At 33.0% G+C, this 14060-nt stretch overlaps 1 protein-coding gene across 1 annotated transcript in view; it reads right to left on the bottom strand.

Moving 5' to 3' along the window:
• Positions 1–1150: 1150 nt before the first annotated feature.
• SEPT7 (septin 7) overlaps positions 1151–14060 on the bottom strand; it is a gene marked incomplete at its 5' end in the record, with an annotated part of 89378 nt that continues 76468 nt past the window's right edge. The window contains 3 exon segments of the mRNA XM_012638752.1: positions 1151–2214; positions 3250–3389; positions 7492–7627. Coding sequence (XP_012494206.1) covers positions 2175–2214; positions 3250–3389; positions 7492–7627 — 316 coding nt within the window.

A 14060-nucleotide genomic window follows, 5' to 3' on the forward strand; every position in this document is an offset into this window, starting at 1 on the left:
TACTTCACCAGTAAAGAAGGCAGTCTATATAAACTTTTTCATTTGTATTCTCCAAATTCAGCAGGTTGTTGTTAATTTTCTATAACTGAACATTTCTGGCTAAAGGTGTTAACCAATCTCTCAAACATGAAAACTGGAAAAACAAAAATTAAGCAAAAAACGCCCAAACAAAAACCCCCCGCTACTTACGTATAACGATTCCCGAACATCCAATTCTGGTCTTTGCCTAACAGCCCTAGGGGTAGGTGTAGAGGAACAAACTCATGCTTCTACCTTAGTAAACACAGTAATCCTGCTGCAATTTATTCTCCACTCACACTATGTTACACTCTCCAAAAGCAGATGGCATTTTAGAATTGACAAAACTTTCCCACAATTTTTAAATAGTGAAGGCTATAAGAGAAGGATAAATATTTATGGCAATATTCCTAAATCATGTTTTTAATTTCCCATAAGATCTACTTTAAAAATAGTACTCTAGGGTGAATTTTTATGTAAAGTCAAGATACTATAATGTGAATAATTTCCCTAGTATGTTTTAAAATTTAATCTAAATATCTTTGAAAAGCAATAAGCATATTTCATGCATACTGATTTATTTAAATCCTTCTTATAACAAAATTACAGTGTACCCCTTAACTTTACACAAATAAAAAAAATCCTTCAGCCTCTGAAATAAACAAAAATATTGGCTAATTAGAATTATCATTTTCCTCCTCCTGCTTGAGTCATTAATTTTAAAAAGTAAACAGACATGGTATAACATTTCAAGGTAATAAACTGGGTTGCATTAATTATACTTAAAATACCATGAAGCATTATGTTAAAATCTTTATCATTTGATCTTAGTGAAAAGAAATTACACTACTGTCTTTCCAGTTAAAAAAAAATTCAGTTTCCAGGGACTTGAGAGTATACCTAATCCGAATGAGCTGACAATTGTTCTCTGGAGAAATAAACATATGAATGAGATATAGGAATGAATAAAGAGATAAGGTATCTCTTAAATTAGAAAATCAGTACATATGCATTCTAAAAGAGACAAACATGAGAGATGTCATCATGGAGGAGGCAAATTCAAGTTGAAAAGCTTCTTCCCATATTCTACTATTACATGTCAACTGTAGAATATTTAAGATCCCACACTCCATTACATCACAACATTGTTTATTATGTGAATTTTTTACAATACAAACAAAAAATACAGAAATGCAATATATGAATACAGCTAAATGCAGAATGGTGACTTTTTTTTTCTCTTCAAGAGGCCATGATTCCCATTTCTAGTAAAATAAAGAGACTGAATATAGGTAGAAACAGGTTGGTCGTTAGCTTCACAATTTTGCCTAGAAATGATCTATAAATGCATTTTCCCCCCTGCTACTTACCATAAAGTGTAAAAAGGGAGTTAAAGGAAAGTTTCCTTGTTGGTTCCTACCATATGAAAGATGCTATATTCTATTTTAGCAGGGCCAATATATGGAAAATATCTAAATTAAATGTTATTACAAAAATGAAGCAGTAATGAGATTCTGGCTAAAGAGGGCACTAAATGAGAATAATATATATTTAAAGTATCCAAAACAAACAAACAAACAAAAAAAGGTTGTTATAAAAAAGCTCTAGGTGCACTGTAAGCATATAGGATTTTTTTTCCATGTGTATTTTTAAACAATGGAAGTGTCAAAAAATAGGGTCAACTGTGTTAGACTAATTACATTATTGTATATGCTGCATTGAATGGAACCTTTGTATTATAATTATCATAGAGAAGCATAGTTTGCATCATATTATGGCAATTTATCCTCAATGAAAACCTTCCAGAGTCCTTTTCTTTTGGAATATCCTGTAAACAATCAAACCACCAGAACATGATTGTACAACAGTAAAATGTTCTCTTGCATTAAATTGAAGATATCTGTTTAATAAAAAAAGGAAAAGAAAATGTAGGAAAGGTACTTAGAGCTGTTACTTGCTAAGTACACAACACCCTAGACAAATTCAAGGCATCTTAATCTCCATCAAGAACAACAACAAAAAAATAATTTTTGTCATGCTGTTAAATCCATCATTATGGATAAAACTGGTGCAAATTGGTCAAACGGATCCAACAAACACTGATGTCCAAGCTGGCATATTGGCAACTAATACGTAACTGGTGGTCAATAGAGAGTTTAAAAGATCTTCCCTTTCTTCTTGTTCTTTTCCAAGGTTCTAAATGATTAAAGGAAAATAATCAAGATGAGTGACCATGTTATAAACATGACAGACAACAAACATATGGGTAGCAAGAGCTAACCCAACTACAACTATGTTGGAGTTTATTCAAATACTACTTTTCCTTTTAAAAAATTACAAGATTTAGAAGTAAATAAGATAATGCTAATCTACAATAGCATTTTCTTAGACAATCACATATTTGACAAAATTCCAGGATAAGCAGTAAAAAATATGGCAATATCCCATTTTAATATATGAGAACAACTCTTCCCAAGTGAAATAGCACAAATTGGAAAACATCAGTTGACATCAGAGTGCCCTTTTCTCCTACTGCCATTTGTATCCCAAAGTGCATTTGCTTTTACAAATACATTTTCCTCTTCTTTGAAAAAAAAAGTTAATAAAAGTATAGTGTTGCAGAATAAATGTCTAATCTTGTAAATGTTTTAGCAGTGAGCATAAGTTATAGAATCCATATAGGGATGCATCTTTCCAGTTTTAAATGAGACTAACGAAGAAAAGAAGAAAACCAAGGTTCAAATGTTACTGAATTTTTAATAAATTGAGAGGGAGCAACTGATTAGCTGTATTAGAACTTAGATGTCCAACATTTTATCTTCAGGATTTCATTCTAAAGAAATAATCCAACACAGTTAAAACACATCCCTAAATGTATAAAAGATCTTTGTAGCAGTGTTCTCCATGTATGCCAAAAGCTGAAAACCCTATGTCAGCAACTGAGGGGAGGAGGTAAGAAATCTAATTATGGTGAGTTAACTGGGGAGAGTGTTATGAAGCTGCTAAATTATGATGATTAAGTCATGGGAAATGTACTAAAAAAACACTGTTATAGTATACAGACTGTATCCATCTATATAAAAACATTCATCTAAGAAAATAATTGTGCTTTAGATACATGATAATGGATGATGGCTTTTTAAATGTTATTCTAATGTTTTTTAAATGAGTAGGAAAATAATTCTTTAAACTATGAATATACACATTTCTTAGGAATCTGACATTAATTACCTTGAAGAGTTCTGTTGTTCTAAAATACGTTGTTGAGCTTCCCAGTTTGCTTTCTCATCCTCAAACTGACGACGTTTTTCCTCTAATTCTTTGTGCTGTGCTTCCAAATTCTTTTTCATTTGCTCATGGCGCCGCTGGAGCTAAATCACAGTACGATATATAAAATAAAACTACTTAAGAAATCAAAAGCAGCAGTATGTTTCATCCAGACATCCTAATGTTAAGAGTATGAGTATTGAGTCACCTTGCTATAAATTCAGGGTACTACCTGGAAACCACTATTAAGGATTCCTCCCACTTTAGGACCTGTCATTCAAAAGGCCAGTGACCCCAGAGAATATTCTTGGGAAACAGGAAAAAAAATGCAACAAATTTACAGGTGTGTAGCACTTTATAATGGACATTACTACCTTATTATCTCATTTTTCATTAATCACAAATATGTGGGAGGGAAGACACCATTGTTCCTACTGTACAAACAGGAAACAGTTGCAGGGTTTAAGATCACTAGCAAGAAATTGTCAGAACAAGGACTTGAACCTAAGTCTCCTTATTCCAAGTTCAGAAAGCTGAGACAGGTGAAAAGAAAGCAGGTTGTTAAGAGCCTAAGAGCTCCAAGATCCCAGGAAGGTCCCCTGATTCTTGTAAAGCAGTGGTTCTCAGATGTTGGTCTTCATACAAATCACCTGTGATGCTTGTTTAAAATATAGAATCCTGGACCTCACCCAGATGTCCTGAATTAGAATGTCTGGGTGTTAAGTCTAGAAATCTGGATTTTCAAAAAGCCCCAGTGATTCTAATGCAGGTGGGCCTTCCTACACTGAGAATTAATGCTGTACAGAATTCTGGCTGGGGCCTGTAATCTCAGCACTTTGGGAGGCAAAAGCAAGAGGACTGCCTAAGGCCAGGAGTTTGAGACCAGCCTGGGCAACAGAGTGAGATCCCCCCCTCCCCACCCCCATCTCTAGAAAAAATTTAAAAATTAGCTGGGTGGGGTGGCATGAGCCTATAGCTCTAGATACTTGGGAGGCTGAGGCAGGAGTATCGCTTGAGCCCAGGAGTTCGATGTTACAGTGGGCTATGATCCATCCGGCCACCGCACTCTAGCCTGGGTGACAAAGCAAAATCTGTCTCTTTAAAAAAAAAAAAAAAAATGTTGGCTAGGAAGGATGTGGGAAACACCCACGCAAAATACTACAGAAACAAAGAGCTTTAAGTTCAATTAATCATTAAGTAAATAATTTCATTTGGCACTAGTCAATCTATTTCTGAAAAAAATGGTCGTCAAATTAAAACAATCAGATTAAATTCAACCACACCAAATATCCAAGTATCATTCAACATATTTAGTTGTCCAGGAATTATGTTCTACTAAACATTTTATTACATTGGTGAATTAACATCTTGAATTTGGGTTATAATATAACTTTGCATACAAATGTTTTCTTAATTATTTTGTAAATCCACAAAAAATGACTTCATATTTATACCTATTGCAAATATTTCATGCAATTCCTACAAAACAAAACCACCAAAGGTACATTTAAGCAAACATGAGTCAAATCAGAGGTAAAATCATCTTGATAATGGCAAAGAAGTTACTAAGAAAATATCAGAAAGTAGGAACATGAGAAAATTATAAAACAAGTTATAAAACAAAAAAAAAAAGTGAGGAGAATCACACACAATTCAGAATAGTAGTCGCCTCTGGCAAAGGAGAGAGAGAGAGAGATACAACAGGGGAGAGGCGCTCAAGGATTTCAAATGAGTCGATAATGTTTTATTTTTTAAGCTGGGTGGAAGGCTTACAAGTGTTCATCATTCTTTAACTTGAATTTATGTTACATGTAAGTAATTATCTTTTGTGTTAACTGCATGCAAGTAACTTCCCTCATTTTCAAGAAACCCTTGGGGTCAAATGTGTTTTGAAGTTCAGAATTTTTCAGGTGTTAAAAAGGCAATACTGCTTAGAAACAGGTATATATTATATTTATAAAACATGTTCTAGGCTATTTGGAGCAACAGCTATAATCAAACACATTACATTTTTGCAGTAAAATATATAAATATTCAAAGTGGTATAAAAACTATTAGTTTATGTCAGGTTTTACAGTTTTCAGAGCTTTTTAGGTTTTGAAATTGTGAAAAGCAGGATTGTGAACCTATGTAGTGATTAACAGCAAACTTAAGAATTAGCTGGGTTCAAATGCTAGTTTACAACTATGCAGTATTGACCAAGTTATTTTATCCTTCCTCTCATTTTTAATGGGGGGGATGGGCAATAATATCTACCTTTAGGGCTGTGGTGTGGACTAAATGACATGACACAGGAGAGATGCTTGGTACTGTGCCTGACACACTGTAATCCTGGATATTAGTAGCTGTGCTCCAAACATTTCCAGCACAATAGATTTTTGTATCAAACAAGGCTAAATGGGTTTCTCCACCTACTTATTTATTTTATATATATATCATATTGACATGACATGACACACACACACACACATATCATGATGTTTTCCAAACTTACAACCACAGGGATGTTGGTAAGCACACCCTGGGATGTGGTTCAATTAAACAAGAGGAAACTAGAATAGGTATACTTAATTAGATATGGCTCGACAGAGTATTAGCAGGAACTTGGCCTAGATCTCTCACAGGTCCTTTCAATGCTAAGAAAAATTCCATTTTATAAAGAGTAGTTTCTTAAACTTGTCTTCACCGTTCACAGTAATCACATAAATTCCTGAAGGGTTCTTTGGCTATAGTTTCACAATTACTTGTTTATAACATTTACTCTTAGGAACAGGTCCTAAGATGTATCTACAACAAATGTAAATTAAGCTACTTTTAGATTTTCAGTGGAATCTAAGTGTGGAGATAATACAATTGACTCTTGATTATTCCTGTTTTTTCCCCTTAGATATAGACATTCCAGGTTATTTGTGAACTAGTGAGAGGTACAGACTCAAACGTATAGATTTAATAACAGGCCGATAAATAAAAAGAGTAAACTTAATCCCTAAAACATCATCTTAATAATTTTAATTATTTATATTATAATAGCAACATCTAAGACAGCGAATCTTGATTGGGTGTAGGTGTGTGCATATGCACACTCATTTTGGTTTGCCCAGTGATTATGAGGGCATTGCTACTGGCATTTAGTGGCAGGTTCCAGGGATGCTAGTCTTGCAGTACTCAGCAGTCGTAAACCAGGAGGAATTACTCCATTTCCCTGCTAAATTAAACTCATGACAAATATAACTATAATGAAAGATTTTTATAAGAAATTATAAGAAAAGCCCAGTAATGTGAGAGAAATTATGTAGAATAAAAACATTTCCTTAAAAGTACTGAATGCTTTTCTCACACCATCCATTTTATCTGCTCAGTGGGTTACTTTTGCTACGTCTTTAGTCAAAAAAGGTTTCAGTATTTTAGGCAGTAATTTGCAAACGCAATGAGATCTACTGTAACGATGTAACAGAAGAGACCTGAATCTCTCTTTAATATATTTAGATACAAATATTATTGTATTAGTGAAGCCACATAAAACATAAGGATCTCACTAAATTTTATCACTAAAGGTTATCTGAAACTAAATGTGTGCCCCAACATCCGATGGGATTTCAAGATAGCAGATATGTCTGCGGGGATGTTTTGTCACTACCCTGTCCAGGGCTGTAACACAGGGAATTACTTTGATGCTACATTATAAATAAAGCCTAAGTTGTCTACCAGAACATCGCATTCCCTCATTTTCTCCCCTTTGACCGTAATTTATCCAGGCATGTCCTTACTTAAGTAAAGGTTATTTCACTTCCTTCTTGCTCATTCATATACAAATACATCTAGTCAATTATTATTATCCTAATACTAGTTTTTATTCTTACATCTACCCAAAACTCTGATCTGATCTTTAGTATTCTTATACCACTTGTATGGAATGACTTATAACCTTATTTTTCATAACTCAAACTTATTCATAACTAATAATTCATTGAATAAGTATTCTACTATGTCATCCTACCTAGTATACTGTGTTTAAGCACTTACATACTGAAGTATATATTATTTTATTATCAACACAGTGCTTGCTTTTAATTCTCCATTGTATTACATTTGGGTATTATATTAATTTTGAAAAAATGTACATAAAAAGGTTATACTATCTATGTATTTTATTACAGATATTTGAAAAGGAACACTATGTAAGAGATGGAATATTAAATGGATTACCTCAGCTTCAGAGTCCTTCAGTTTCTGAACTTTTTCTTTGACCTTCATCTCAAACACTTGCTCCATCTCCATCTCCATCTTCTTCATTTTAGCTACATGCTCCCTTCTTTCTTCTTCCATTTGTGCCAGAGGGCTCCTGTCATGAACATTAAGGATAATCACTAAATGTCTGTGAATGAAAACTGTAATATAATACACTGTAATCTAAAACATCTGATTTAAAAAATGAGATGCTATATATAAAAGTCATTATTAAACTCTGTGTTCTGCTTTTGATAACAAGTTCGAAAATAATTTTTGAATTATTTTGATACTGTTTTAAATGACACAAAATACAAATTTAAATTGTTCTGTACAAATGGGTTATGAATTCTTCAGAAACTACATTTTAGAAATATATTTATAACATACAACTTCCTTCCATGAGATTTCACGTATAAACTTAAATGTCTAGTGAATAATTATGAAAAAAATCTAAATAAAAAAGCAACAGTTAGTGGGATGTTTCTTTAACCTAGTGCATATCAAACCTAAAGAAGACACAAAAAATTAACTGTAGAAGGAAAAGAGAAAGGAAATATTTCCAGAATGCACTCACAGAATGAAGCATTAGAAGAAAATCATTTAATTTTATAATTTCCTTAAATAAAATTTTAATGTGGAAAAAAATGAGTTAATGAAGTTAATATATGTAGAGTATGTACATACGTAGAATATTTTTAGTTTTACTAGAATTTCAAGTGTTATAATCTCTCCTTCTAAGACAACTACTTCATACCACAACAAAACGGTTAATTAACAATAATTCAAACTTATTTTGGTAACTGAATTGATAAGCTAGAAACAACTACCAGTTAATATCTAGAACTATTTAGGTATGCAGAATATTTCTAGGCCCCTTGTGGTAACTTCAATGCTCTTGAAAATTCATTCCACTTAAATATTTCAGTGTCTTAAATTTTAAAGATGTTCAGTGATTTAAAAGATATACACAATTTAGACATAATCAGGAGCAAATAAATATTTTGATAATAATTATTTTTGAAATGCCAGCAAATAAACATAAGCATAGTTAAAAGAAAAGTTGTTCACTCCATTGACATTAAAGTCCAGGGGCTCAAATCTCTTTGGACAATTTGTGTTCAAAATTTTCATGCTGAGAAATATTTACTGATATGCTAAGGCTAGTACACTTAGAGACACAACAGAAGGCCAAAATATCAGTATTCTACTACAGCTCCAGAGCAGAAGGAGAAGTGGGCTCTGTGGCTTTGAGGATCTCTGAAGATTATTCAATACACTGGGACAACTTAAAAGAGGAAGGCCCTTCTCTGACTTTGTTAATACACATGACCTTGGCCGAAAGGCTGAGAGATATCTGACTTTGATAATATAGTCATTTTGCCTCCATCGAAACAGGCTTTGACCATTGAGCTGAATATTTTAAATGGGTGAATTTTATTTCAATACAGTGGTTTTATAAAAAATGTATTAACTTGTGGCTTAAAAACAAAAATCAGGCCTTGGATTTCACCCATACTTCATGGAATAGTCAGTTTAACCCTGATTTGAAATACTCTGATTATGGTGACTTCTCTTCTGATTAGACTGACCATTTCTGACCATCACAGCACTCTTCTTCCCTATCAGAGAGGTGGACAAGGAAACTAGACAAAAAATATTAAAGAAGGGCAAAAAGGACAGAACACTGGCTATCAATTTTCCTTAGCAAAAGGAAGAACAAAGATGTGATGTACTGCTGTGATCAAGATGATCTGTTTTTGTAATCAGTGTAAATTAGAATAAAATGTTATTAACTCAAGGATATTCCTTCACCAAAAGAAAACTTACTTCTATATCCAAACCTGCAGTACATTTTATGAATTAAGCAATTAATCGGAAGTTCTGAAAATGAAACTAACCAGACATACTAACTTAGAACAAGAATCTGCATTCAAAAAGTGGGGGCAGTCGTAACAAATTTTCAAGTGTAAATATTTTTTTGTTAAAAGTTGGGAGATCCTTCTTAATAACATATTCCTCATATTAATGGCAGGTATTTTTAATATAGGGGCCTCTGATCTCTTGGGCAGAGAGCATCAGTGACTGCCCTGAAACAGCACACCAAATGTGTGTTTATGTTTGCCAGCATTTTTCCAGTGAAAGGGTCCAAAGCTTTTGTCAGATTTTCAAAGGGTCTGTAGCCCCGTTTTCCCCCACTCCTAAACTTTTTAGACTCTAGAAAAGAAATAATCTAATAACTATTTTTGAATTGATAGTCTTAAGTAATTTAATATGTATATTTAAATAATTTAGATTATCCAACAATATAGCTATAATTGTAAATATATTAAATTAGAATTCAGAGAGAATTGTGATTATTTTAAAGTTAGTTATATATTCCTACTTACAATAACCGATCTATAAAATGCTGATTTTACTTTATCTTTGGGAGGGGGCAGGCAATTCATGTAAACATAAAGAATGTCTAGTAATTTGTACAAGCTTACCAAGAGTAAACACTGTCATCTAAATTATTATTTAAATAACTCGTGGGGGAAAATAGGAGACTATACAGAAATATGCAATGATGTTTTGAAATCTGCTTTTAAATTCAAAATTTAAATATTAAAAATTTCTGTACAGTAAAACTGCTTATGTCTTTGGAAAAACAACCCCTTACATGTCTTCAACTGTATAGTATCTAAAAGAACAAAAATTACAGCGACTTAGCCTACTTAAAACAAACCATACTAAAAGCAGCAATTAAAGGCAAATGCATAGCTTTCACAATTAAATAATGAAGGTATGTGCCCTAAGTCAAAAATTCATAGTGACATTTGTTAAAGCTAGTTAATTTATTTCCCTACTTCCATTAGTAATCACTATAACAAATCATTATGAAAACAAATCTACTGTGTAATTATCTTCTGATAGCCTGTCCGAAATTCTAAACCTACTAAATATACGTACTTTCAAAAGAAATTTGTGATATCTGACATTTGAGATATTGAGTTTTTTAGCCTTGTACAAACACTTGACTCCATGACTAAATGAACTAACATCCAAGTATTGAGAAAATGTTCACACATATCTAAAGTGGAGTCTTTAAAGCCTCTCACTGGTAAAACTGACCTTTCAAATCTCTAATTTTTAAATTAATTCGCACCCCACTTCTAGTCATCTTTATTAAAGTGGTATTTAGAATTTTGTAATACACATTTGTGCTTATAATATAGAAAACACAGGAGAAAACTCACTTTTTGTCATCATGTTTAGTGTTTTTTTTTTAAGTAAAACTTTCTTATTAGATGGCTAGAAAAGCCATTTAAGTTACATCACTGCCTACCTGCTTTTTAATGGCAAACTTCCCCACACACAGATATGATAAAAGCTTATAAACCTAAACTTGTCAGGGAAATTAAAAACAAACAAGCCCAAGAAATGAAAAGTCCTGGTAAAAAGAAAAGAAAAAGGCTATAACATAACCGGAATATCAAAGCAAATCCTGAAAGATATAACTTAGCTACTTCTAGGGTTTCTTTTACAGGGTTAAAATTCCTGTAAGCCACCCCCCTTCATGTGACCCATAACAGAATCACAGCAAGGGCCACCACACAAGGCTGACCTGGTAGTAAGGTTCTAGTTTGCTATGTTACATGGCCCACATTTTGAGTGTAATGGAAGACAACCACATTTCACTTAAATACGTGCGTGGTCTTTCCTGAAGAACACATTAAGCAAGTAGAGTTACACACACATTTTGCTCCAGTGGTTGACAGGCCACTATGTATTTAGACATGTTGCAATTTTCATAGAAAATTTTCCAAAGGAATTTCATTTAAATAGATTTCAAAGACCAATAAAAATTTCCAAAAATTTTGGGAAACAATAGTTGCCAACATTTGTTTTTCCAAATGAGAGCATTAAAACCAAATATAAAACAAAATTCCAACTACTACCATTATATTTTCAGGAAAGGACATCTGAATAAGTAAAGGATATGACTGAATAAATTTAATGTTTTTGAAAAACTTTCCAAATTTTCAGAAAATTATCTGTATTTCTCTTTAGAGCAATGAAAACTTTGTCATGTGTCAAGAGTTCTGAGGATATGCCTTTGGAACTTGTATTTTTGGTCATTTCTAGGAACCCAGTTATCTATAAATTTTCCCAAGAAGACAGATGGAGAAGGCTATATATTAATAGAGACCAGAAAAATAAATAAACTAACATAAGGGAAAGAGTATATAACAGGGTATGCCCCAACTTGGAGCAAGATATCGATTGTCATAATTGGTGCCAATGATAGAAAACAGTTCAGAAAAAGAGCTGATTTTAAGTAAATGGTACAAGGAAGATCAAGGAAGGAGGCAGATAAAACTTTAAGAAGCAGGTTTACCAAAAAAGGATGGCCCTCTTTTTATTGGGGATCACTGTCTTTCTTTAAGAGATCAGCAATTTGAATATGGCCAATTCTTCTCCCCTTTACTTTACAATCCTTTGCTGAATCTTCTTTGATTTGGGAGGTTACCTTTTCTGTGGCTTCTAAAGCATCCAAAACCCTCCATATAGGGATGGGCAAGATACCCTCTTCCTGAGGATATAATAAGTATTTAAAAATAGATGACTTGGTATTTCCTTTGCCAGAAAATGGTAATATCTGGACAGTTGCTAAGAACAGTACCCACTTCTCCAGACTCTGGCCTTGACATAAATTAGTATTTGACTAGACAAGCTCAGCTATTTTTCAGATTTTAATCACACAATCTAATTCTTGTTTTATAAGTCCCTCCAAAATCATTGTTCTAGGACTGTTAACGTAACAGAAAGGTACATTTTCAAACATCCAAGCCAAATATTTTAATTTTTATTCCATGGTTCAGTTTACTCTACAATTTGCCCAAAACTACCTGAAAAAAATGAAATAAAAGACAAATTAACCTATAGTCATTTGTCGCTTACCGATGAGGATACGTTCTGAGAAATGTATTAGGTGATTTCATTATTGTGCAAACATCATCTTATACAAATCTAGATGGTATAGTCTACTACATGTCCAGGCTATATGGTATAGCCATTATAATGTTATGGGACCACCATCATATATGTGGTCTGTCATTGACCAAAATGTCATTATGTGACATGTGAGCATACTTTACTATTCAATGTCTAACATTTTAAAAAATTTCAGCTTATCTTATGTTTAAAACCAAAGTATGACTGGCACTTTATGAAGTATATATTGTCATACAAACATTAATTTAACTATAAATTTTGAATAGGTTCATCTGTATGTGTATATATATATATACACACATATATATGTGTATGTATAAGTACTGTTTATGGGCAATGAATAAACATAGGTATATCAGCAATCAGCAGGTTAATAAATGACATCATCATCAATTTTATTGGTTTCTTTGTCAAATTGCCTACAGATGACCTATTTAGAGATCACAAAAAGTAATGAAGAAAGAGATAAAATCACCACGTCTTTAAAAAGGACCAAAAAGGTGATCTGGTTCATTAGTCTTCAAATTGGCAACTCTATTTTTATGAAATCTTCCAAGAGTTACTTGAGCATGGATAGTTTTAAGGGAATCAACTTCTGTATCCTCAACTTCCATACAAATTCTTGCCTAAAGTGACTTGCCTGAAAATTTCCAAGTTACAGATAGCTCTTTTCGCACTTTAGAGAAGACCTACTCCTCCCTTTCACCCATCCCTTACCTGAGGTACAATATCCCAGGGTGTGAAAACCCCCAGGTGACAAAAAGAAAAGTCTCCTTTTGTGACTAAAGTATAGATACTCCATAAGTTTATGTTATTATACATCTCAGTATTAAACACGTTTCCATTAAGAGCAAAGAGTGGTATTAGATGTTGGAAATGTGGTATTTGGAGCCATGTTGGGATGCTCTAAGTTCAGATACACAGTAGAGTGAGGTGGTTGGGGTATTGGCAATTTTTGTTTAATGACTGCTTCATCCATTCCAGGATCCTTGCAACCTCAACCTCTCCCTGCTATCACCATCAAAAGATACACTGCTATGGAGAGAGAGTCCCATGAAAGCAATACAAAGAGAACATCAGAAAGAAACCTAAACTCACCCTGCCTACTTCACATATTTAAACATTAGTCTTTCTTTTCAGTTATTCATATATATGTACTTAGCTATAAAGAAAAGCACCTTACATCAGCTAAAGCACCATAAGTTGCTGATAGTTTTTTAAAAATTAACTGGAATGTTTTTTGAAATAGCTAACATTTTCAAGACAACGTAAGATACAACCAATAGATAAAACTTCCAAGTGACTTCTTTCAGATTCAGTATATGTTATTCAATGAAGTGGTAAAAACCCAATTTATCAAATCATATCAAATAGTTATTCCAATTACAGCCATTCTTCAGGTGGTTCAATCTTCTAAAATGCTTATTTTCCTACTTAATATTAAAATAAAATAATATGCTAGCTCCTGGGGCAATTTGCTTTTTAGTAATGCAAACTTTTCTTTTCTTTTTTTTTTTTTTTTGAGACAGAGTCTCACTCTGTTGCCCTGG

Source organism: Propithecus coquereli, unplaced genomic scaffold, assembly GCF_000956105.1.
Source record: "Propithecus coquereli isolate 6110/MARCELLA unplaced genomic scaffold, Pcoq_1.0 Scaffold134, whole genome shotgun sequence".
Lineage (NCBI taxonomy): Eukaryota > Metazoa > Chordata > Mammalia > Primates > Indriidae > Propithecus > Propithecus coquereli.